Source organism: Urocampus carinirostris, chromosome 13 (genome assembly GCF_059441175.1).
Source record: "Urocampus carinirostris isolate Australia breed hairy pipefish chromosome 13, RoL_Ucar_1.0, whole genome shotgun sequence".
NCBI classification, from domain to species: domain Eukaryota; kingdom Metazoa; phylum Chordata; class Actinopteri; order Syngnathiformes; family Syngnathidae; genus Urocampus; species Urocampus carinirostris.
Genome location: NC_142361.1, coordinates 36863250 through 36889786, shown reverse-complemented (window position 1 = coordinate 36889786; position 26537 = coordinate 36863250). Strand labels below are relative to the sequence as shown.

At 41.3% G+C, this 26537-nt stretch overlaps 1 protein-coding gene across 5 annotated transcripts in view; it reads left to right on the top strand.

The window, feature by feature from the left end:
- The window catches only part of sipa1l2a (signal-induced proliferation-associated 1like 2, genome duplicate a), a 172446-nt gene extending 149033 nt beyond the window's left edge, over positions 1-23413 (top strand). For 2 of the 5 annotated variants that reach the window (XM_088350955.1, XM_088350956.1), the window contains 7 exons: positions 922-975; positions 3907-4021; positions 10501-10693; positions 12376-12528; positions 18933-19050; positions 20578-20653; positions 22689-23413. In XM_088350955.1, coding sequence (XP_088207081.1) covers positions 922-975; positions 3907-4021; positions 10501-10693; positions 12376-12528; positions 18933-19050; positions 20578-20653; positions 22689-22835 — 856 coding nt within the window. In that variant the 3' untranslated portion in view covers positions 22836-23413. The remainder of the gene's footprint in view (positions 1-921; positions 976-3906; positions 4022-10500; positions 10694-12375; positions 12529-18932; positions 19051-20577; positions 20654-22688) is intronic. The other 3 variants (XM_088350959.1, XM_088350957.1, XM_088350958.1) reach the window with 2 other exon arrangements.
- Positions 23414-26537: the final 3124 nt, after the last annotated feature.

Genomic DNA, 26537 nt, shown 5'->3' with positions numbered 1-26537 from the left:
TTCTCTTTTTTCTCCTTCTGTCTTTCTATTTTTCTTTGGATTTCTTTCTTCCTCTCCCTTTCTTTTTCCCCTTTCCTGCGACCTTTTATCTTTTGTTTCTCCCGCTCTCTCTTTCTTTGCCCCACCCTCTCTCTTCTTTTCCCTCCCTCTTTCTCTTATTTCTTTATCTCTGTTTTTCTTTCTCTCTAATCTACTAGTCTGGCCCCCGACAGAATGTTTGTTCTATTGTGTGGCCCCCGAGTTAAAATGAGTTCGACACCCCTGCTCTAGAAAATCATTTTTTAGATTAGCCAAGTGAACTCTAGCAAACTTCTAAGCGATTACCTTTTGGATCATCTATGTGCTCTCCAGCGAACTTCTATATTCTTCTGGATTATCCAAGTGGTGCACATCCAGGCATGCCTGAAGTTTGCCAGAGAGCTTTGGGAGGATCTTTTAGAAGTTTGCTAGAGCACTTGGATGATCCAGAAAAGGACCTTCTAGTACTCGACTAGAAATCACTCTGATTATCTTTTCCAGACTTTTAGTATTGAACAAATACTTTTACCTCACCCTGAATTTGCCAAATAAACTCTTGAAATATCAATCAATGTGCTTTTCTAGATTTTATTCTGGAGGGGCAACGTATCTTGCATCAATGGTTGTGGCCGCGATCAAGCACTAAAGTCCTATCAAACACAAATAATTACCTGCCGTCCACTCCAGAATTTCCATAATTTCATTTCCTCTTCCAAATATGAATTTTAACTGCTTCGTGATCGATCACCTGCGGCCCGAGTCCTTTATTGCAGACTTCTTAATTCGGTTATCCGTTAATATTTCTTTCCCTCTACGCTCGCGAGACCAACGGCTTCTATTTTTGTCAACATAATCATGTTCCTCTCCAACTTTATTGTTTTCCACTCGTCTTTTTTCCTCTAGAGGAGCTGAGAAGTTCTTAGCTTTCCTTCTTCAAATGCTGTCTGAGCGTACAAGGTACACCGTCGGTGGAAATCAAACCCTGGTCCTAAAGTTTGGAGCCATTGTGAAACCCACTACCTATAATTAACCCACTAATCACGGATCCTACCCTCTCGTTTCCACCGTGTTATCACTGAGTTTGCTCCTTGTGTGGAGGTTGAGGACTTGTGAAGACAAATGTCTCTTCAAGAGACGTTTTTGGTTGGTTGTCCTGAAGAGAGGTTTTTTGGGGGGGGGTCTAAATCTGGAGTCATTGTACTCATTTTGTTCCACGTCGGATTGGCTATACTCAATCTTATTCGAAACCACGGGTGTCAAACAGGCGCCCCGCGGGCCGGATCAGGCCCGCTGAGGGAAGGAATCCGGCCCGCGAGACAACACTCAGAGAAGCGCAAGAGAAAAACAAGCTGCAGGTTGAAATATGTCCACTTGATGTTGCCAAAGACAGGTGCCTCGAACAAAGACACTGTACTTGTATTTATTTCTCTGTCTCACTCTCTCTCTCTTTCTCTCTCTCTCTCTTTCTCTCTCTCTCTCTCTCTTCTCCCACTCTCTGTCTCTGTCTTTTTCACTATCCGTGTCTCTCTTTTTCTCTTCCTTTGTTGCTCTTTGTCTCTTTCTCTCTCTGTGTCTTTTTCAACTTATTTTGCTCTAACTTTTTTTTCCTGTTTCTCTCTTTACTCTTTTTCTCTTCCTAACCTTCGCACTTTCCTTTCTCTTTTCTCTCCTTCTGTCTTTCTATTTCTCTTTCCCCTCTCTCACGACTTCTCTTTTCATCTCTTTTGTTTCTTACGCTCCCTCCCTCTCTCTCTCGCTCTTGCTCTCCCTCTCTCTCTCTTCTCCCACTCTCTGTCTCTGTCTCTATCACTCTCTGTGTCTCACTTTTTCTCTTCCTTTGTTGCTCTTTGTCGCTTTCTCTCTCTGGGTCTTTTAACCTCTTTTGCTCTAACTTCCTTTGTTTCTTTTCTCTTTTCTCCTTCTCTCTTCATACCCTTCGCGCTTTCTTTTCTCTTTTCTCTCTTCTGTCTTTCCATTTCTCTTTGGATTTCTTTCTTCCTCCCCCTTTCTTTTCCCCCTCTCTCACGACTTTTTATCTTTTGTTTCTTACGCTCTCTCCCTCTCTCTCTTTCTTTGTCCCGCCCTCTCTCATTTTCCCTCCCTCTTTCTCTTATTTCTTTATCTCTGTTTTCTTTCTCTTTAAGCTACTAGTCCGGCCCCCGACAGAATGTTTGTTCTATCGTGTGGCCCCCGAGTTCAAATGAGTTTGACACCCCTGTTCTAAACCAAGGTTCTTTCTAAAAACGTCTTTGTTTGGTGGTCTTTATCAAGACAAGAAGTCAAAACTAGGTCTTTTTAAAAAAAAATTTTAAAGACCGAACTTGTCTAAAAATGGGCCAATTTTAAAGGTCAATTATAGATTGAGGTATGCCACATTTACAATTTTTTTTAATTTCTCACAGAAACAAAAGAAGTGATTTAATCAGCAGGACATTGACAGTTTACAAATATTTATTAATGTAAGACAGGGGTGTCAAACTCATTTTAACACAGGGGCCACACGATAGAACAAACATTCTGTCGGGGTCCGGACTAGTAGATTCAAGAGAAAAGAAAAAAGAGGGATAAAGAAAAAGAGAGCGCGTGAGAAACAAAAGATAAAAAGTCATGAGAGAGAGAGAGAGAAAATGGGTGAAAAGGGGTGGAAGAGAGAGAGAGAGAGAGAGAGAGAGAGAGAGTGGGAGAAAAGGGGTGGAAGAAAGAGGGACAGAGAGAGAGAGAGAGAGTGGGAGAAAAAGGGGTGGAAGAGAGAGAGAGAGAGGGAGAAAAGGGGTGGAAGAGAGAGAGAGAGAGAGAGGGAAAAAAGGGGTGGAAGAGAGAGAGAGGGGGGGAAAGAAGGGGTGGAAGAGAGAGAGAGAGAGTGTGTGGGAGAAAAAGGGGTGGAAGAGAGTCAGAGAGAGAGTGGGAGAAAAAGGGGTGGAAGAGAGTCAGAGAGAGAGTGGGAGAAAAAGGGGTGGAAGAGAGTCAGAGAGAGAGTGGGAGAAAAAGGGGTGGAAGAGAGAGGGACAGAGAGAGAGAGAGTGGGAGAAAAGGGGTGGAAGAAAGAGGGACAGAGAGAGAGAGAGAGAGAGTGGGAGAAAAAGGGTTGGAAGAGAGAGAGAGAGAGAGAGTGGGAGAAAAGGGTTGGAAGAAAGAGAGACAGAGAGAGAGAGAGAGAGAGAGACACAGAGACAGAGAGAGAGAGAGAGTGGGAGAAAAAGGGGTGGAAGAGAGAGGGACAGAGAGAGAGAGAGAGTGGGAGAAAAAGGGTTGGAAGAGAGAGAGAGAGAGAGAGAGTGGGAGAAAAGGGTTGGAAGAGAGAGAGACAGAGAGAGAGAGAGAGAGAGAGAGACAGAGAGAGAGAGAGAAATAAATACAAGTACAGTGTCTTTGTTCAAGGCACCTGGCTTTGGCAACATCAAGTTGACATATTTCAACCTGCAGTTTGTTTTTCTCTTGCGCTTCTCTGAGTGTTGTCCCGCGGGCCGGATTCAATCCCTCAGCGCGCCTGATCTGGCCCGCGGGTCGCCTGTTTGACACCTGTGATGTAAGAGGATTCAAGTCTGAAGATTTCGAATTTTTCTAGTATTTAAAAATGAAAACTGGGATGGACTACTTGAGTAGAGATTCGGGACGAAATTTGATATCATCTGATAGCGGGCTGATATCGGACCGATATTAAAATAGAATGCGGACACCACAGTGTGTTTTGAGTGTTTTTGTTTCCTGCACTTCCTTCCTGGTGTTTTTCCAACCATCCCCTCGTTTTATCTTTTATCTTCACGCCGCTCGTTTGTGCTCTCCTCACTTTGCCCTTGTTTGACCTTCACAACTTGCTAGCTCGACCGTTAAGCCTCTCGTGACCTTGCCGAATGACCTCTAACCCCTCCACCCCTTCTTTGTTCCCAGGCAACTGTATGCCGAGGAATCAGCCGGGCGGGATGGAGAATCCTCTCAACGGCTTTCTAAGGAAGACTACTTCAAAATGATGCTGACCGAAAGTCCGCCGGGTGAAAGTCAGAAGGTGAGGACCATGGATGGAGAGTCCAAAACCTTCAGTGGTTAAACCCTAACACCAGGTACAGGAGCTGCCCTGGAGGCTGAGTGGTTAGCACTTCAGCCCCACAGTTCCGAGGCCCCAGATTGAAATCCGTTACCGGCCTCCTTCTGAGTTTGCATGTTCTCCCTGTGCTTCCCACCTTCCAAAAACATGCATGGCAGTACCACAAAATACTGTCAAGACCAGGGGTGTCAAACTCAATTTACCTCGGGGGCCACACGATAGAACAAACATTCTCCCGGGGGCCGGACTAGTAGATTAGAGGGAAAGGAAAAGAGAGAAAGAAATAAGACAAAGTGAAGGAGAGAAAAAGAGAGAGGGTGGGACAATGAAAGGGAGAAAGAGAGAGAGAAGAGAGAGGGAGAGAGAATGTGAGAAACAAAAAAGATATAAAGACAAATAGTGAGAGAGGGGGGAAGAAAGAGAGAGAAAGAATGATATCCAACGAGAAATAGAAAGAGAGAAAGAGGAAAGGAGAGAAAAGAGAAGGAGAGAAAGAGAGAATGGGAGAAGGAGAGAAGGGGAAAGCAGGAGAGAGCGAAATAGAGAAAAGGAAAAATGGAAGAGGGGGCAAAAGAAGGTAAAAAGACACAGAGAAAAAAAGAGACAAAGAGAAACAAAGAAAGAGAAAGAGACACAGAAAGTGATAGACACAGAGAGTGAGAGAAAAAGGGAGGAAGAGAGAGAGAGAGAGAGAGAGAGAGAGAGAGAGAGAGAGAGAGAGAGAGAGAGAGAGAGAGAGAGAGAGAGAGAGAGAGAGAGAGAGAGAGAGAGAGAGAGAGAGAGAGAGAGAGAGAGAGAGAGAGAGAGAGAGAGAGAGAGAGAGAGAGAGAGAAATACAAGTACACTGTCTTGTGAGAGGCACCTGGCTTTGGCAACATCAAGTGGACTTATTTCAACCTGCAGCTCGTTTTTCCCTTGTGCTTCACTGAGCGTTGTCTCGCGGGCCGGATTCAATCCCTTAGCGGGCCTGACCTGGCCCCCAGGCTGCATGTTTGACACCCCTGGTCAAGACCATAACGGAAACAGGACCAAAATCGCGTAACGTTTCTCACAAGTTTTATTGAAAAAAGAGAAAGGGTTGCTCCCACGATCCGGTGATTGCTGGACGCGGGAAGCAGGTCGCTCTGAACGCGGAAGTGGATCTTCCGTGGCGAGCGAGGGCGGTGTTGGAAACGGAAAAACGGGTCAGTAGCGGAGACAGGAGAGCAAAAACGGGGTCGGGGTCGATCCCATCTGTCTCGTCATGTCTGATATCTGACTCCAGTCTTCAGTATCTGGTATCGATCCTGTCTGCCCCACAGTTCTGAGGCCCCAGATTGAAATCCGTTCCGGCCTCCCACTGAGTTTGCATGTTCTCCCTGTGCCTCCCACGTTCCAAAAACATGCATGGCAGGTGAAATGGTGACTCCAAATGATCCCTACGTGTGAATGAGTGAGTGAATGCTTGCCTGTCCCTGTGTGCCCTGCGATTGGCTGGCAACCAGTTCAAGGTGACCCCTGCCCACTGCCCGAAGAGAGCTGGGATGGGCTCCAGCACCCCCGAGACCCTACTGAGGATAGGCGGTGCTGAAATGAGATGGATGACCGAACAGCGATTCCACACGAGCAAAACGTCCCTGGAGCTATTTTCCGAGTAGATAACCGGCAAGCCGGAGCAAACATCTGCGGCTTTATCGGCTATTGACAGGTGGATTCGATTTGGTCTACTCTGGGGGGATGTTCTGAATGAACAACTAAATGTCTGATGGAGACATTATTGCATCTTTGCCCTCTTCCTCATTTATTATGCTCCTGGAAGGGACCCTGGGGATGCACGAATGTCTTATTTTGGGATGCCGCAAACTCCAAAGACTCGTGTCACTTATTACCCATTGAAAATCGTAAGAAGTAGTTTGTTAGTAAACAAATGTGTCAGGACCAGAATGGAGACAGGACCCACTTGCGTACGTTTCTCTTAGTTTTTTGGGGAAAAAGGGAAAGGATTGTTTGTGTGCTTGGCTGGCGTTTCTGGATGTTTAGACGTTTTCTATGGGTTTTCATCATCAGGTGTCTCAACAGTGAACCCAAATTCTTTGAGGAGCTTCCATTCAAAGAATTGCTTAGTGACGTCCCGCCGAAACGGGGTCTGTTGGTGTGACACCTCGACTGCTCCCCCAATCAAACTAATCTGTGTGCTTCGCTGGCATTTCTGGCTGTTTGCATGTTTTCTATGGGTTTTTAGCATCAGGTGTCTCAACAGTGAACCCAAATTGTTCGATGAGCTTCCATTTAAAGAATTCCTTAGTGACGTCCCGCCGAAACGGGGTCTGTTGGTGTGACACCTCGACTGCTCCCCCAATCAAACTAATCTGTGTGCTTGGCTGGCATTTCTGGCTGTTTACACGCTTTCTATGGGTTTTCATCATCAGGTGTCTCAACAGTGAACCCAAATTGTTCGATGAGCTTCCATTTAAAGAATTCCTTAGCGACGTACAGCCGAAACGGGGTCTGTTGGTGTGACACCTCGACTGCTCCCCCAATCAAACTGATCTGTGTGCTTGGCTGGCACTTCTGGCTGTTTACACGTTTTCTATGGGTTTTCATCATCAGGTGTCTCAACAGTGAACCCAAATTCTTTGAGGAGCTTCCATTTAAAGAATTCCTTAGCGACATACCGCCGAAACCAGGTCTGTTGGTGTGACACCTCGGCTGTAAACTGCCGTGGGGGGTATGCACTTTATATACTGTTAAACCACTCGTGCTATTAGCGCTAGGTCAGCCATGCACACACTCGACTTGTCTCTGGACTTGTTAGAATGGGAACGCTTCAGATAAGGTTTGCACGGGTATCATTTCATCTTCGAGCCATATGTTCTCTTGAGAAAAGCCGTGTATCGCTCGCCGGCCGTAGGTCCCCGACCCCTGCTGTAAATGTATCTTTTTCCGCTTGATACCGTTGAAAAAATCTCGGCGTTGTATTTTTCCGCTCCGGCTTCGAAAGGATCTCGATAACAAAGGCCAAAGTAGCTGATTGCGCTCCATTGTAAGCCTCACATCCTCTCTTACTGATAACATGTACAAAGACTATGCATGCGAACGGATCTCCAAGCATAATCATCCTAATGAATATATACTTTGTTAAGGGGGGGGGGGGCAGGCACTCTGTTGCTTTCTCAATCATCAGCTGGCACGTCAAAGAGACGCTTTACAATCCTGACAATAGAGAAAAAAAACATGTTCTCATATGTAATGGAATAGATGTTGACGTGACTGCGAGTAATCCAGCCGAGGTTAGCGTTTATGTCACTTCCCATGTGATTCCTCGTGTGGGCGAGCTAGCGGGTGCCCAAAGATTGATTTCGGACCTCGGTGGCACCAACTATTGTGCGGCTGACGTCAAGGAAAAGACGTTTTGTGTGGACACACGAGGAAATAGAATGCCTTCTGCTCGTCCATGTTTAAAGCAGGATGGGGTTGGGGATAATGGGTCAAGGCTGCATGAGTACAGTTTATTTTAAGCGGGAATGAGGGCAAAAAAAGAGTTACCAGACTTAACAAAAGTGTGGTGTGAGGGTATCTGCTCGCAGAAATAAGCAATCAGGGATAACGGCAGTGTTCCCTCTAAGCTAACATTCTCGGCGCACAAGAAAATCGAGCCAGCGCACAAAAATGAGGGCTCAAAATTGCTAATTAAGAAGCGAATTAAGTCAAAGTTACAGTGCATGAAGGTCAAAATACACGGGTTCCCCTGACGTTGTGTCCTAAATGCGGTATTTTGAAGTCGAGTCGAAGTAGAACGAAGTTGAGTAAAGTCAGTAGAGTTTGTCGAGAACCGGCTTCTTCGGCTCGGCTCACTAAAAGGAACCGGCTCTTGTTGTGGCAAACAGACTTGCATTTGTCGTATAGAGTTACATACATTTAGAAATGATTGACATTGAAATTTCGGGAAGATCCTTGGCAAGACAGTTGAGACCTGCAAGGCCCTTCTTCAAGGACTCTCTGAGCAAACTGAGGCGAACAACATGTCCTAATAAGGTTACGACAGCATCTTCCGTGTTGATTACTGAGGACTAGGGCCGCCTTTTGGGTTGGGCTCAAACTGAAGCTATAAGAGCAGTGTTATGTCTGGAGTTCTCTGAGTTCTTTTGGGATGACGAAATAAAAGGCTCCCCCTCATGGCTGGCTCCCGATGTACTTATTCAATCACGAAAGAAGACTTAAAAGATTATCGAACCTACATTTTCTCCTACACTCTTTCGGGTCCTCAACGGCTCTTCGGGTTGTTTTTGCTTCTTTCATCCCAACATGACCAAATATCATGTAAAATGATGCACAAAAAATGATTTAAAGGAAGGGGGGAATAGAACAAAAAAGAAAAAAATACCAAAATGAAAGAGGAGTGAAAAGCTGAGAAAAAAAGAAACAAAAGGAAGAGGAAAAAAAAGAAGGAAAAATTTAGAAAAAAAGCAAGAAAAAAAGAAAAGAAAGAAACGTAGGAAAAAAAGTAAATAGAAAACAAAAAGAAAAAAGTAACAGCTCGGAAAAAATAAACACAATGAGACTTTTTTTATAGGAATTTTTAAAAAAGTAGAAAAAAAACACGGAAAAAAGAAAAAGAAGTTTGTGTTGCATTCAAAAATTTCCAATGATATCAATTGAATCTTGTTGCCAACATTGTATTTCCACTAAAAAAACGTGATTAAGTACAGTTCTGTATCTTGCAACCGACTCCATAAGCCCCCAAAAATGTTAATATTATGCGACAAAATATATCAGGAAAAAAAAAGAAATGGATATCTTGTGAAAGAACTGTAAGAACAAACGACGTTTGTAGGCAATCGTACATGAGTCAATTCATTCAAAAGAGAAAAAGAATGTTGCATTGCCGGAAACTCAGCAAAATCTAACTTGATGTCAAGTTTTGGACATGTTTGATAATGGATTAGTTGCCACACTTGGGATTACTGTTGCTCACTGTTGTTTCAAGCGTTGCTCACCGACTTTGTGTGAACGCTCAGACCCGTAAGGAAAATTTACAGGGAACATTGGATAACGGATCACAGAATATGATTTAATGTGTAATGCACTGAGGCCAGGAACTACAAAGTAGTAAGGGATAACAGAAAGTCACAGTGTTTTAAAAATAATAGTCAAGCCTCAGTTTTATCCAAATTCTTCCCCCTGCAAAAAAAATAGTGACTGATTAGCACATTGCTTTGCTGTTTACAAAATAAAATGTGAAAAAAAGAAAAGAAATGTACCTACTTTTGGACAGAGATTGATTTAATCAGGGAGAATGGATCACGGGCACAACTGTGCATTTCACGAAAATGTCTTTAGCCAGTCCTTGGTTGGAGCAATAGTAGATTGGGGATAAAGGATAACAGCCCCACAAATGCAGTCCACTTTTTGATGGACAGAACTGTTAAAACGATCTGGCAGGACCAGCAAAAGTGTCCTCTTGCTTGCATCAATATGCGATCGGGGATCATGGATCATAGCCATACGAGTGCAGTTCACATTTCGGTTGAGAGAATGGCAAAAAAGAGCCACCAGGTTCAACAAAATTGCACTCTGCAGGTATGCGATTGAGGATAATTGATTGTGGCTGAAATGGCGCAGTGATTTCAGGTGGTCCAAAACAGAAATATGGGATTGGGGATAATGGATCAAGGCTGTACAATAACAAATTCATTTTAAGTGGACACCAAAAATGAGCATCCAGGCTAAAAAAAATTGATTTCCAGGTGCTTGCTGGCATAACATAAGAAATGGGGGATAATGGTTCACGTAAAATGTTTAACTTGTGATGCACTGAGACCGTAAAGTACAAACTAGCGAGGGATTGCAGTTTCTAAAAATAATATTCAGGTCTTGATTTTTATCATGATCAAAAAAATCACGACTGATTAACACATTGCTGACCATTATCCTTTCAATTTTTACTAAAAATCTTGTTAAAAAACAAGAAATGTATCTACTTTCTGGACAGGGGTGAATTTAAATAGACCAGGGAGAATGGATCGCGACCACAAATGTGCATTTTATTATAGGTGACCCAGAAAGGCATGTCCTAAATGTTACATAGTGCTAGACAAGTATATTTTGATTAATTGATTGAGAAACACCTTCTGCTGATCCCCGCTTGTAGCTTTATGGGATTGGGGATAATGGAACGTGGCTGCACGAGTGTAGTTTATTTTATGAGGAAAAAAGGGCTAAAAAAGAGACGCCAAGACTGGAAAAAGAGCTTTTTGCCGATCGCTGCTCGCAGCAATATGCGATTGGGGATAATGGATCGTGGGTGCACAAGTATGGTTCACATTTTTGGTAGACAGTGCTAGAATAGGCAACAAAAAATTCACTCTGATGGCTACGCTTGCAGCAATATGCGATCGGGGATAACAGATCCCGGGATTCTTTTCCAGCGAGGGATAACAGTTATTTCTTTTCTGCTGCAGCTTCCGGCGCCGGGCAGCCCGTCGCTCTACCGGACTCTGTCGGACGAGAGCGTTTGCAGCAACCGCCGGGGTTCGTCGTTCGGATCGGCGTCGGATGTGGCGACGCACGACATCCTCTTCAGCAGCACGCCGCCTTACCACTGCACGCTGCCCCCGCGCATACTACGCCACGTGCCCTCGTCCAACCTAAGAAGTAAGAACAGAAATGGGACCGGGACCACATGCCAAAAGGGAAACTCTGCAAAGTAGCGTCGCAGCTTCATAAAAACCAATGAGGAGCAAACTTACCTCGATGACATCATTACCGACTGAGAGTATACGACTGTGACAAAATAACGACTCTAGATCTACAAATTAAACCACAGAATTGCATTGGAATAAATAATCTTTTAGGATTGACCGATATGGGATGCCAATTATTAGTATTGAGAGGAAGCCAACATTTGGAGCCGATATTTATTTGCTTTAAAAGCTTGAAATTTGGCGCAAAAAATATTTCAAAAACGTGGTCGGGGTCGATCCCATCCGTCTCGTCCTGTCTGATATCTGACTCCAGTCTCCAGTATCTGGTATCGATCCTGTCTGTCCCGTCCTGTCCAGTATCGATCCCGTCCGTCCCATATCTGCTATTGTATCTGGTATCGATCCTGGCTGTCCCTTCCTATCCAGTATCGATCCCGTCTGTCCCGTATATGCTCTTGTATCTGGTATTGATCCTGGCTGTCCCGTCCTGTCCGGTATCGATCCCGTCTGTCCTGCATCTGCTCGTGTATCTGGTATCGATCCTGGCTGTCCCGTCCTGTCCGGTATCGATCCCGTCCGTCCTGCATCTGCTCGTGTATCTGGTATCGATCCTGGCTGTCCCGTCCTGTTGAAATACTACAAAATACTGTCAAGACCATATCTCTCTCTCTCTTTCTCTCTCTCTCTCTCTCCCTATTTATCTAGACATCTAAACATCCATCTATCTATCTATCTATCTATCTATCTATCTATCTAGACATCTAGACATCTCTCTCTCTCTCTCTCTCTCTCTCTCTCTCTCTCCCTATTTATCTAGACATCTAAACATCCATCTATCTATCTATCTATCTATCTAGACATCTCTCTCTCTCTCTCTCTCTCTCTCTCTCTCTCTCTCTCTCCACTCTCTCTCTCCCTATTTATCTAGACATCTAAACATCTATCTATCTAGGCATCTATCTATCTATCTATCTATCTATCTAGACATTATCTATCTATCTAGACATCTAGACATCTCTCTCTCTCTCTCTCTCTCCCTATTTGTCTAGACATCTAAACATCTATCTATCTAGACATCTATCTATCTATCTAGACATCTAGACATCTCTCTCTCTCTCTCTCTCTCTCTCTCTCTCTCTCTCCCTATTTATCTAGACATCTAAACATCTATCTATCTAGGCATCTATCTATCTATCTATCTATCTATCTAGACATTATCTATCTATCTAGACATCTCTCTCTCTCTCTCTCTCTCTCTCTCTCCCTATTTATCTAGACATCTAAACATCTATCTATCTAGACATCTATCTATCTATCTAGACATCTAGACATCTCTCTCTCTCTCTCTCTCTCTCTCTCTCCCTATTTATCTAGACATCTAAACATCTATCTATCTATCTATCTATCTATCTATCTATCTATCTATCTATCTATCTATCTCTTTCTCTCTCTCTCTTTCTATCTATTTATCTCGATTAAGCTGTCTTTTTTTTCAGCTTTTTTTTTCGGTGGGTTTTTTTGTTTTGTTTTTTGGTCCAATACGGCTTTTTCAACATTTTGGGTCACCAACCCTCGATTAGCCCCCTCCCCCCAGGCCCAAAAACTGAACCAGGCCCCCGCCTGTCTTTACAGGTGAGTTCCGGTTCTCGGACGGCTTCTTGGCAGGAAGGTCCAAGTCGGGTCAGAAGGGGTTTGTGCCCCCCCAGTCGGGGCTCATGCCCCCCCCGGATGCCGCTACGGGCCTGGACTGGTCTCACCTGCTTGATGCCGCAAAATCCTTCGAAGGTAAACCTGCCTTCCCCTGGCCTCTAGCGCCCCCTAGATGACCTAGGCCCTAGACCAGGGGTGTCAAACTCATTTTAACTCGGGGGCCACACGATAGAACAAACATTCTGTCGGGGCCGGACTAGTAGAATAGAATACAATAGAATAGAATAGAACATACCTTTACTGTCATTGTTACAACATGGGATATATTGTGACAACGAAATTGGACGTGGGACTCCAGTTCCACATTTTACAGTGAGGATAAGGAAAACAAAGTGATAAAGGAACAAAGAAGATGTTTGTACTGTCCTTGTAGTAGATTAAAGAGAAAGAAAAAGAGAGATAAAGAAATAAGAGAAAGAGGGAGGGAAAAGAAGAGAGGGCGGGACAAAGAAAGAGAGAGAGGGAGAAACAATAGATAAAAAGTTGTGAGAGAGAGGGGAAAGAAAGGGAGCGGAAGAAAGAAATCCAAAGAGAAATAGAACAACAGAAGGAGAGAAAAGAAAGCGCAAAGGGTAGAAAGAGAAAGAGAAAAGAGAGAAAAGGAAAAAAGGAAGTTAGAGCAAAAGAAGTTAAAAAGACACAGAGAGAGAAAGAGACAAAGAGCAACAAAGGAAGAGAAAAAGAGAGAAACAGAGAGTGAATGAGCCAGAGACAGAGAGTGGGAGAAAAGGGGTGGAAAAGAGGGGAAGAGAGAGAGAGAGAGCGTAAGAAATAAAAGATAAAAAGTCATGAGAGAGGGGGAAAAGAAAGGGAGCGGAAGAAAGAAATCCAAAGAGAAATAGAAAGACAGATGGAGAGAAAAGAGAAAAGAAAGCGCGAAGGGTAGGAAGAGAGAAAGAGAAAAGAGAGAGAAAGAATAAAGGAAGTTAGAGCAAAAGAAGTTAAAAAGACAAAGAGAGAGAAAGAGACAAAGAGCAACAAAGAAAGAGAAAAAGAGAGAAACAGAGAGTGAAAGAGGCAGAGACAGAGTGGGAGAGAAGAGGTAGAAAAGAAAGAGAGAGAGAAAGAGAAAGAGAGAGAGAAATACAAGTACAGTGTCTTTGTTCGAGGCACCTTTCTTTGGCAACATCAAGTTGACATATTTCAACCTGCAGCTTGTTTTTCTCTTGCGCTTCTCTGAGTGTTGTCTCGCGGGCCGGATTCAATCCCTTAGCGGGCCTGATTTGGCCCGCGGGCCGCCTGTTTCACACCTGGGCCTTCGACTTTCTCCCTTGCATCTTTATTCCTTCAAAACCTTCATGGAGGTCAGTTTTGGTTTTCGGTGTATTTTATGGCGATTTCTTATCTACCTTTAGTTTTTTTGTTTTGTTATTTTTAATAGATTTTAGAACTCGGGCTTTCGATTTTAAAAGAAAAGTGCATTTTCTGTTGCTAATTTTTTTTTTTTTTTAATTCTTATTTCTAGAGACGTCGATATCTTTTAAAATGCTGGCCTGCTATCGGTTCGCATCAGGAACATGCCAATCTTCTATTGGCTGAACTACCTCCCACAATACCTTTCCCTCTCGTCTCCCTGTTCATGGCCGTACAACCATGAAAACCCCCGATCTTTTTTTATTCTATTTTCTGGCAGCGAGATTTTTTTTTCCCCTTCGTCATGGAAACGAATTGAACTTTTAGTGACCCCGAGCCGACTCAGCGGGCAACGTAGCATGTGACAACTCGTATGTCATCGTGAGTAACAACTCCCGTTTCTGGATTCCGGTTTTGTTTCGTTTCCCTGCCGCGTTTCCCTGCGGCAAGGCGTTTAAGTGGAACGGAAACCGAACCGACGCGGCCCCCGGGCTCCGCTCCCTTCATTTAACTCGCTCGGACATTCAATGATGTTATTAAAGGGACAGTGTGTATTAAAAAGCCATTCTTTAACGTCATTCATTAAGATAATTAACCATTGGTTGGAATATTAAGCGAAAGCACATCTCAGATGTTAGGTTTAAACATTTGTACTACTTTTTTCCACTGTTTCATTCTTTAGCCACTTCTGTTAGCTCATGTTGCAGGCTAAGGCTTGCCGCTAGCTTTTTTTGTTGTTGTTAGCTGCTCCTGTTTGCTAAATGTGTAAGTACAGAAGTAACTAAGTAGATGAATACGTATGTTAGTAAGTATGGAAGTACATAAGTTAGTAGGTTGGGAAGTAATTACGTAGGTAACTTATGTCACTGTTTCCCTATCTAGCCATTCATTTTAGCCACTATTCTTTGATAGCTGATTCTGTTCTCAGTTGGCATTCAGAGCTGCTCGTGTCACTAATTTTCATGATTCAGGCATAAAGCGCTCTTTTTTTCACTTATCCCTTCTCTAGCCACTCGTGTTATTGTTATTATTTGCCGTTCCTTCTTCGTCCTTCAGTATTCATTCGCCTCCCGTCAGCTGAGCCCTGCATTTGACGGTCACAGAATACTTTTATTAAGGTATCCATGGCTTGTTTTTCTATTGTTTCCTTCTCTAGTCACTCATGTTAGTCCCGCGATTGCTGAGAGCGGTTGTGATTGTCAGCTTTTTCTGCTTCGTCCTTCAATATCACTTGTCTTCCTTATCAAATGTCAACTATTCCCATGATTCTAGCCTTATCCACTTTTTTTCCACTGTTTCTGTCTCCAGCCACTTGTGTTAGCCTCTAGGCTGCAGGTTCTGTCTCGCTGGTTATACTGCTTCATACTTCAGTTTCACTCGCCTCCCTCAGCTGAGCCCTGCATTTGGCGGTCACAGAATACTGTGATTAAGGCATCCATGGCTATTTTCGACTGTTTCCCTCTCTAGTCACTCATGTTAGTCATGCGATTGCTGACGGCTGTTGTTATTGTCAGCAGGTTCTGCTTCGTCCTTCAATATCACTCGCCTTCCTTATCAAATGTCAACTATTTCCATGATTCTAGCCTTATCCACTTTTCTTCCACTGTTTCCTTCTCTAGCCACTCATATTAGCCACTAGGCTGCAGCTTATGACTCGCTACTGCTGCTATGGTTTTACTGCCTTTTCCTTCAGTTTCACTCGCCTCCCTCAGCTGAGCCCTGCATTTGATGGTCACAGAATACTGTGATTAAGGCATCCATGAATTTTTTTTCGACTGTTTCCTTCTCTAGTCACTCATGTTAGTCATGCGATTGCTGACGGCTGTTGTTATTGTCAGCTGGTTCTGCCTAGCCCTTCAATATCACTCGCCTTCCTTATCAAATGTCAACTATTTCCATGATTCCAGCCTTATCCACTTTTTTCCACTGTCTCCTTCTCTAGCCACTCATATTAGCCACTAGGCTGCAGGTTATGTCTCGCTGCTCGCCGCTATGGTTATACTGCTTCATACTTCAGTTTCACTCGCCTCCCTCAGCTGAGCCCTGCATTTGGCGGTCACAGAATACTGTGATTAAGGCATCCATGGCTATTTTCGACTGTTTCCCTCTCTAGTCACTCATGTTAGTCATGCGATTGCTGACGGCTGTTGTTATTGTCAGCAGGTTCTGCTTCGTCCTTCAATATCACTCGCCTTCCTTATCAAATGTCAACTATTTCCATGATTCTAGCCTTATCCACTTTTCTTCCACTGTTTCCTTCTCTAGCCACTCATATTAGCCACTAGGCTGCAGCTTATGACTCGCTACTGCTGCTATGGTTTTACTGCCTTTTCCTTCAGTTTCACTCGCCTTCCTCAGCTGAGCCCTGCATTTGACGGTCACAGAATACTGTGATTAAGGCATCCATGGATTTTTTTGACTGTTTCCTTCTTTAGTCACTCATGTTAGTCACGCTATTGCTGACGGCTGTTGTTATTGTCAGCTGGTTCTGCTTCATCCTTCAATATCACTCGCCTTCCTTATCAAATGTCAACTATTTCCATGATTCTAGCCTTATCCACTTTTTTTCCACTGTTTTTATCTCTAGCCACTCGTGTTAGCCACTAGGATGCAGGTTATGACTCGCTGCTTGCTGCTATGGTTATTGTTAGCTGTTACTGCTTTGTCCTTCAGTGTCACGCACCCTCAACATCAATTGAGTTCAGTGATTCCAGCATATTCCACTTTTTTTCCACTGTTTCCTTCTCTAACCACTCTGTTTTGCCACTTGGCTGCAAGCTGTACCTCGCTGCTATTGTTTTTTTGAGCTGCTACTTCTTCGTCCTTGAATTTCAATCGCCTCCCACATCCGACAATCCTGTTTTCTGTTATCCAGGCATCTTCCACTTTATTCTGACTGTTTCCCTCTCTAGCCACTCATTTTGGCCATTTGGCTGCAGACTATGGCTCGCTGTTTGGTGCTGTTGTTTGAATTTGCTGTTTGGTGTCAATAAAGCTTGCTCTTGCAATCTTTTACTGGCCTTTTTGTAGCCTTTCCCGCTAAAGTTAGCTAGCTCTGACCAACTCCAGCTATCGGGTCTTTTCAGCTCCACCGGGTGCATCCAACTCGCTCCTTTATTTGTTGTTCTTCGGGCTTCTTTGATCGGACACGCTTCGGCTTTGTTTTCCACTCCAGTGTCAATTACACACTGTCACTTTATCTTCCAACCCTTCTCATGCAAACGAGAAGAAACAGGGTAAGGGGGGTACAGTCAGTGCTGTCGTAGCAGAGCGTGCGCAAAATGACCTACTAACAGCACCTGGTTTTCATAAGCAGTCTGCCATCCGAGTCCTAAGAAGGCCCCCACGCTTTGGGTCCAGAGATCGGGCGTTTTCAGGGTGGTATGGCCATGAACAGGTCGACAAGAGGGAAAGGTATAATGGGAGGTAGTTCAGCCAATAGAGTCCTCAGTACTGTCTGTCCCCTTTTGTCAGTCCGTCTGCGAACCTTCACCTCAGTGAACCTCCCGTTTTTGCTCCCGTCTGTCCCCCGGCTTCGACCCGTTTTTGATCCTGTCCACGTCTGCTCTCCCGTCCCGGCTTTCTACTTCTTTTGTCCCCGACTAAGTCTTCTCTCCTATTTTGGCTTTCGACTCGCTTCCGACCCCGACCACGTTTTTGCTCTCCTGTCCCGGCTACCGACCCGTTTTTGCGTCCCCGACACCGCCATCGCTCGCCATGGAAGATCAGGTCGACAAGAGGGAAAAGTATAGTGGGAGGTAGTTCAGCCAATAGAAGATTGGTATTATTCTGACTCCTGACCGGTCGGAGCCTCCACCTCCAGACTCAATTCACTTTTTGTCTGCCAATGGATTAGAGCATTGGTGTCAAACTCATTTTAACTCGGGGGCCACATGATGAAACAAACATTCTGTCGGGGGGCCGGACGAGTAGATTAAAGAGAAACAAAAAGAGAGATAAAGAAATAAGAGAAAGAGGGAGGGAAAAGGAGAGAAGGCGGGACAAAGAAAGAAAAAGAGAGAGAGGGAGAGAGCGTGAGAAACAAAAGAGATAAAAAGTCGTGAAAGAGGGGGACAGAAAGGGAGAGGAGTAAAGAAATCCAAAGAGAAATAGAAAGACAGAAGGAGAGAAAAGAGAAAAGAAAGTGCGAAGGGTAGAAAGAGAGAAAGAGAAAAGAGAGAAAAGGAAAAAAGGAAGTTAGAGCAAAATAAATTAAAAAGACACAGATAGAAAGAGACAAAGAGCAACAAAAGAAGAGAAAAAGAGAGACGCAGAGAGTGAAAGAGACAGAGACAGAGTGGGAGAAAAGGGGTGGAAGAGTAAGAGAGAGAGGGAGAGAGTGTGCGAAACAAAAGAGATAAAAAGTCGTGAGAGATGGGGAAAAGAAAGGGAGAGGAGTAAAGAAATCCAAAGAGAAATAGAAAGACAGAAGGAGAGAAAAGAGAAAAGAAAGTGCGAAGGGTAGGAAGAGAGAAAGAGAAAAGAGAGAAAAGGAAAAAAGGAAGTTAGAGCAAAAGAGGTTAAAAGACAGAGAGAGAAAGAGACAAAGAGTGTATGCTTACGAGTCATGCTAATGGCTACATGCTTTTGAGTCATGCTAACAGCTACATCTGATGAGTCATTCTAAGGGCTACATACTAACAACTACATACTAACAAGTGGATGTTTACGAGTCATGCTAATGGCTACATGCTGACGAGTTGATGCTAATGACTACATGCTCACAAGTTATGTTAACTTGTAGATGCTGATGAGTCATGCTAATGGCTACCTGAGATGATAACAGCTACATGTTAACAAGTAGATAATAACAAGTCATGCAAGGGCTAAATGCTAACGACTACATTTAAATGAGTCCTGCTAATGATTTATACCAACGGCAACATGCTAACAGGCAGATGACAATGAGTAGATGCTAATGACTACATGCTAACGATTACATGCCAGAGCCCTGACCAGACTATCACAATACCGGACAGGAAACCAGCAGGGAACTGGACAAAGTGTTGTGGGTGCAGTGGGCGGGGCCGATTGTGCGCCATGGCAACCGTGACACTTTTCCTGTGTTTTTATCTCCCGTAAAAATGTTTCTTTCTCGCCAAACGTGATCTTTGATATTTTCGCAGACCAACGGGTGGCGTCCTTCTGCACCATGTCGGAAATGCAACGGGCCGAAGTCCTGGAACTTTCCCGGGAACTGACCCGGCGGGTCGCGGAGGCCGAAGGGGTCGATCTGGATTCCGAGTAAGTGTAGGATGGATAGGAACGAATATTTAGCTCTCTTCGTATCAAAACGGTATCTAGGGTTCCCTGCAGATCCTCGAATAGTCTTAAAAGGTATTGAATTCATCATCCTAAAAGTAAGGCCTTAATTGGCGTTTCAAGGCTATATTTTGTATGTTTAAGGTTTATAGAAGTATACATAACCTGTATTGTTTTGTTCTAAAAAATAAACATTTTATAAAACAATCCGCTCTATAAAGATAAATAAAGTTGAGTTTAACTTGTTTTTGGAAGATGGGCTTCAAGAGTTAGGCGACATCCTCCTCCGTGGTGAAAAGTGGCCGAAAAAAAGCGATCCAACCATTTTATCAACCGCATCAAGCTTTCTTATTCCACTTTCATTTCCAAAGAAACGGCTCACTTCTTCTTGTCAAAATCATTTGAACTCGGGCCACACGATAGAACAAACGTTCTGTCGGGGGCCGGACTAGTGGATTAAAGAGAAAGAAAAAGAGAGATAAAGACGTAAGAGAAAGAGGGAGGGAAAAGGAGAGAGGGCAGGACAAAGAAAAAGAAAGAGAGAGGGAGAGATGCGTGAGAAACAAAAGATAAAAAGTCGTGAAAGAGGGGGAAAAGAAAGGGAGAGGAAGAAAGAAATCCAAAGAGAAATAGGAAAGACGGAAGAGAGAAAAGAGAAAAGAAAGCGCGAAGGGTAGGAAGAGAGAAAGAGAGAAAAGGAAAAAAAGAAGTTAGAGCAAATGAAGTTAAAAAGACACAGAGAGAGAGAGAGAGAGACAAAGAGCAACAATGGAAGAGAAAAAGAGAGACACAGGGAGTGACAGAGAGAGAGTGGGAGAAAAGGGGTGGAGAGAGAGAGAGAGAGAGAGAGAGAGAGAGAGAGAGAGAGAGAGAGAGAGAGAGAGAGAGAGAGAGAGAGAGAGAGAGAGAGAGAGAGAGAGAGAGAGAGAGAGAGAGAGAGAGAGAGAGAGAGAGAGAGAGAGAGAGAGAGAGACAAATAAATACAAGTACAGTGTCTTTGTAAGAGGAACCTGGCTTTGGCAACATCAAGTTGACATATTTCAACCAGCAGCTCGTTTTTCTCTTGCGCTTCTTTGAGTGTTGTCTCGCGGGCCGGATTAAATCCCTTAGCGGGCCTGATCTGGCCCGCGGGCCGCCTGTTTGCCACATGTGCTTTACACCAATCATATTGAATGGATGCTCAAGATATTAATCAATAAAAATGTTAAAGTTCTTAGCGCGCTGGAGATACAGTATAGAATGTTTACACACGAACTAGGAAGAGGAAAGCGGATTTCTTCTTCGGGGTGGATGCTGGCTGAGCTCTCACAGCGCCACCCGCCGGTAGTGGCGGAAAGAAGCACTACAATTTTGTTTTTTTTTCAATTGTGTGTGACTTTTTTCCTTTTTGAGTCTTAAATCTGATTTCAAAGAGTCTTAAAAAGTCTTGAATTTAACTTAAGCCTTAAGCTGAAAAAAAGTCATCTAAATGGATATATTTATGATTGTTTTTCTCCTTCTTTCTACGAGGTGCCCTTCGACGCTGACGGGCAAGGTCAACCAGTTGGAGGTCATCCTCAGGCAGTTGCAGCACGACCTTCGCAAGGTGACCCCGCATCTTTTGTCGCCATGACGACCGGGGAAATTCCCGCGAGGACGGCGCTATAGCGGCGCGTCCTCTCGCCTTTCCCTCGTGTCTTTGATGGCTTTGTTCATTCCTTCCTTTCATCATAATATCATTTTTGAAGCCTCCAATTCCTCCTTTTAGGGGCAGTTGCTAAATAAAAGGGCTTCTATATAAATCTATATATAAAAGAACGTTCCCTTTTTGCCATATTTCTGTCTCTGCGTATATTTTGGGGCGACGCCCAACGACGTCCTTTCCAAAACAGCGGTTCGCATTCACTCTTTAGCATGTAGCCGTTAGCATGACTCGTAAACATGTCGTCGTTAGCATGTAGCCGCTAGCATGACTCATTGTATATATTTAAGATATATATATTTAAAACATATTGTCTAAAAAATATAAATACAGTAAAAAAAAAATCAATGAACAATCAAACAGAAAATATATAAAAGTACCAATTGTAAAATAATTACAACTAAATTCAATAAAAACACCCAATCCACAATAAAAGTCTGTATGGTAAAAAAAATAAAACCTAGAATATGATAAAATATATCAATCAAATGAAAACATTCAGTTTACAACAAAAAATATGTTTTAAAACAATAAGTTTAAACAAATAAATATAATGAAAGTATTGTAAGTACAATACGATGAAATAATATAAAAGAAAGAATTGTATTGTAAAAAAATATACACAAAATAAAATAAAAATGAATGAAATATAAAATAATAAAATTAATAACGATGGATTAAAGCAATTATAAAATGATTACAAAAAAATCAATAAAAACACCCAATCCACAAAAAAGTCTATATAACCAAAAAAATAAAAACCTAAAATATGATAAAATAAATCAATCAAATGAAAACATTCCGTTTACAGTAAAAATTAGGTTTTTGTATTAATAAGTATAAACAAATAAGTATAATGAAGGCATTTAATGTACAATGAAATAAAATATTATAAAATAAATCAATCAAATGAAAACATTCAGTTTACAACAAAAAATATGTTTTAAAATAATTAGTATGAACAAATATAATCAAAGTATTCAAAGTACAACAAAATAATATAAAAAAATAATATGTATTGTAAAAAAATACACAAAATAAAATGCTAGGCACAATCACAATTTAAATATATATAAATATAATTTTATAATAATTAATAAATAAAGATAAAAATAAAGTAATAGAAAATTATAACATAAATGAGAACTATGAATGGATAAATAAAATAAAACAATAATAGAATAGATGTAAATACAATAATTTAAAAAATCAATGTAGAATAGAAATAAATATTAAAATATAAATTACCTTTTTAATTGAAAATGAATAAAATGAAAATCAAACAAAATTCAATTAAAATACAATACAACAAAAATAAAAATAAATTAATACAGAAACTGAAAAATTAAATTAATACAGAAACTGAAAAATTAAATTAAAATTAAATTAAAATTAAATTAAAATTAAATTAAAATTAAATTAAAATTAAATTAAAATTAAATTAAAATTAAATTAAAATTAAATTAAAATTAAATTAAAATTAAATTAAAATTAAATTAAATCAAAATACCGGACAAAATGTGTCACGACCAGCCCACAGGGTATACCCAACCGCGTAACATTTTTAAATTAAAATTAAATTAAAATTAAATTAAAATTAAATTAAAATTAAATTAAAATTAAATTAAAATTAAATTAAAATTAAATTAAAATTAAATTAAAATTAAATTAAAATTAAATTAAAATTAAATTAAAATTAAAATTAAATCCAATAAAAACAAGAAGTAAAATTAAAGTTAAAATTAACTTAAACTAATATCAAAATGAAATTATACACAACTTTAATACAACTAAAAAAGAAATACAATTTAATTGAATACAAATTTAATCCAATAAAAATGAACGAAGCTCAAATCTCAAGACCAACGCATACGTAGACTTTCGCGGCGCTTTTTTTTGCTCACGTGTCGGCCATTTTTTTTCTTTTCTCCTCCTCCAGGAGAAGGAGGACAAAGCCATGCTCCAGGAGGAAGTTCAGCATCTCCGTCAGGACAACATCCGTCTCCAGGAGGAGAGCCAGACGGCTTCGGCGCAACTCAGGAAGTTCACCGAATGGTTCTTTCGGGGCGTGGACAACAAACCCTGAGTCTCCGCCCACCGGCCCCGAGACTCCGCCCACTCCCTCCCCGAACTCGCAAAAACGCCGGAATGTAAACCTCGCTAACGTAGTCTTTGTGGCGTCCGTCTACTGAAGATTTCCTCGTCCTTTGTCATGAATGTACCTCGACCGGAGACTATTTTCCGATCGGTCGGATTCCGGTTGCTCCTCCCCCTTTTCACGATCACTGTCCTAGCAATAACGAGTCGTAGCTCGTAGCCGATTCGAGGTTAGCGCGAAAACGGGTTCCGTTCCCGTCGGTGTGGACCGCACAAGTGTCTTGTATTTAACGCTGTTATTTAAGCTTATTTAACCCGGGGGATTTTCTTTGTCTCCGCTAAGGAGACGTCGGTGCTCGTTGTAAAGTGTGGGCGGGGCTTAGGAAAAGAAAGAAAGGATATATTTAAACCTATAAACCGAGATTCCAACATTTGGATGCTGCTAGATGACAGCGTGCCGCTTTGTATTGCTCGGAAACGTCTCGCTCTGTCTCGTTTCCGGGGAGGGGTGTTGTTTAGGATGTTTTGTTGTTGTTTTTTTTTAATAAATGTAGATGGAAAAATGGGTTTTATCGAGTACTTTGTTTTTATCGGTGATATTCAAAGTATTGAAAACAAGTGAAAAATAGCACACGACAAAAACATCACAAATTTACATGAACATTGCAAATTTGTCTCATGCAAAAACTACTAGAAAAATTTAATATGCTCAAATAATGAAGTGGGAATATTCCTAGCGTGGATTTATCTCCAAAAACTCAGAAATATTCAATAAATACATGCGAAAAATGACAAATACAAGAATAAATAACATGGAAATATTTCAAGAAAACAACTCATATTTTTAAGAAATAAATACAAAAAATTATACATTTCTAAAGTGGAAAAATCTAAAATAGGAATAAGAAAAATGTAGAAAAGTGTCAGAGAGAATTCACACTTTTACGAGAAATAAATACCAAAAATGATGTATTTACAAAGTTAAAATATGTATCGATAAACACACAAGAATGTATAACAAATAGTCACAATTTAATAAACTTACAACGTGGATACATTTCTAGAATGTACAAAACATAAAATAGAAAAACATCTGAATTTATCACGTGAAAAGTTGCCAAAAAACACTCAAAATGTTACAAAATGTAATAGGAAAAAAGTACAAATTTATCAAGTAAAAAGTAGCATAAAAAACTCAATTATGTACAACAAATTAAGTCACAAATTAATTGTCAAGACCAGAATGGAAACAGGACCCACTCGCGTAACATTTCTCACAGTTTTATTGGGAAGAAGGGAAAGGATTGCACACACCATCCGGTGGTTGAGAGGAGCAGGTCACTCTGAACGCACTTCCGTGGCGAGCAATGGCGGTGTCGCTAGCGGAAAAAACAGGTCAGTAGCCGGGACAGGAAAGCAGAAAACGTGGTCCAGATCAGAAAATGGGTCGAAGCCGGCAAACAGACGGGAGCCAAAACAGGTGTGAGTCTGGGTCGAAAAGCTTGCCTAGCGTAAACTGAGTTTCGCAGACGGACTGACAAACGGTGACAGAAAGCCATTTAGGGTCCGAGGCAGATGGCGCCAAAGGAGCGGGCACAGGTGCTTTGCATCAGTAATCATGACATCAATAACGTGAAGAAAATAAAGAAATAAAATGACTTTCAAGGTGAAAAAATTAAAAAAAATAAATAAAAAGGCATAAAACTACAAGAAATAATTCGGAAAAATACTCATTTATACAGTTAAGAAATGTACCCCAAAACTTAAAAAAAAAACCTATAAAAAATAAAATGGGTTTAGTCTGAAACAAACATGAAAAAAAAACGAATTCAAAGTAAAATAAACTCTTGTTTATATCAAGTTCAAAAAAACGTAGTAAAAAAACTCAATAATGTACAACAAATTAATAACGTGAAGCGAAATTCAAAAAAAAAACCCCAAAAATGATTTTACAAGGTGAAAAAAAATAAAATAAAAAGGCATAAAATTACAAGTAATATTTAGGGGAAAAATACTCATTTATACAGTTAAGAAATGTACCCCGAAACTTAAAACTCAATAATTTAACATATAAAGTCACAAATTTATAACATGCCCCCAAAAAACAAAGACAAAAAAAACCTATAAAAAATAAAATGGGAAAAGTTATGACTTAACAATGTGGAAAAACAAAAACACACATATCTGAAACAAACATGGAAAAAAAAAAACGAATTCAAAGTAAAATAAACTCTTAATTATATCAAGTTAAAAAAATGTAGTAAAAAAACTCAATAATGTACAACAAATTAATAACGTGAAGCGAAATTCAAAAAACATACCAAAACAATGATTTTACAAGGTGAAAAAAATATATATATATTTTAAAAAGGCATAAAATTACAAGAAGTATTTAGGGGAAAAATACTCATTTATACAGTTAAGAAATGTACCCCAAAATTTAAAACTCAATAATTTAACATATAATGTCACAAATTTTTAACATGAAAAAATGCCCCCCCAAAAAACAAACAAAAAGCAGTATACAAAATAAAATAGGGAAAGTTATGACTTAACAATGTGGAAAAAACAAAAAAAACACAAATCCGAAAGAAATATGTACAGAAAAAAAAAATTCAAAGTAGAATGAACTCTAATTTATAACAAGTTCAAAAAATGACAAAATTTTAAATTGAAAAAATGCCAAAACAACAAACTTGGAAAAAATATATTCCAAATTTTACAAATACTGCCAGAAGAAAAACTCACAAGAAATATATATTTTTTTAGATTACCAATTCATATAGGTGATAAAAAGTTAGGGAAAAGACACAATCACTTATGAACTCTAAAAATGGAGTCACAAATTCACCCCAAAAAAACCTCAATAACATAAAAAAATAAAATGCAAAATTTGTCTGGACCAGAACGGAAACAGGACCCAATTGCGTAACGTTTCTCACAAGTTTTATTAAAGGAAGGCTCGGGAAGCAAGTCGCTCTGGTACTCTGATTGTGCTCCGAACACGGAAGTGGATCTTCCGTATCGAGCGATGGCGGTGTCAAGGACGGAAAAAAATGAGTCGTAAGTCGGGACCGGAGAGCAAACGTTGTCAGGATCAAAACAGGTCGTAGCCGGAGACAGACAGGAGCAAAAACGGGACAAGTGGGAGTCAGGGTCGAAAAAGGCTTGCCTAGTATTCACTGAGGTTTGCAGACGGACTAACAACAGGGGATTGACGGGACTGAGTTCAAATAGTGAACGGGAGCCATCTTCCGTAGCGAGCGATGGCGGTGTCAGGGACGGGAAAACTGGTCGGGAGCCAGGACTGGGAGAGCAAAGCGTGGTCGGAAACGAGTCGTAAGCCAGGACGGGAGAGTAGACGTAATCGGGATCAAAAATGGGTCGTAGGCCGGGACGGGAGAGCAGACGTGGTCAGGATAAAACAGGTCGTAGCCGGAGACAGACAGGAGCAAAAACGGGACAAGTGTGAGTCAGGGTCGAAAAAGGCTTGCTTAGTATTCACTGAGGTTTGCAGACGGACTGACAACAGGGGATTGACGGGACTGAGTTCAAATAGTGACAGGGAGCCAATCAGAACCCGCAGCAGTTGGCGCCAAAAGAGCAGGTGCAGCTGAGTCACATCAGTTATCATGACAAAATTGTCTAAAGTAAAAAAAAATGCTGCAAAAACTTTACAATAAATGTAAAA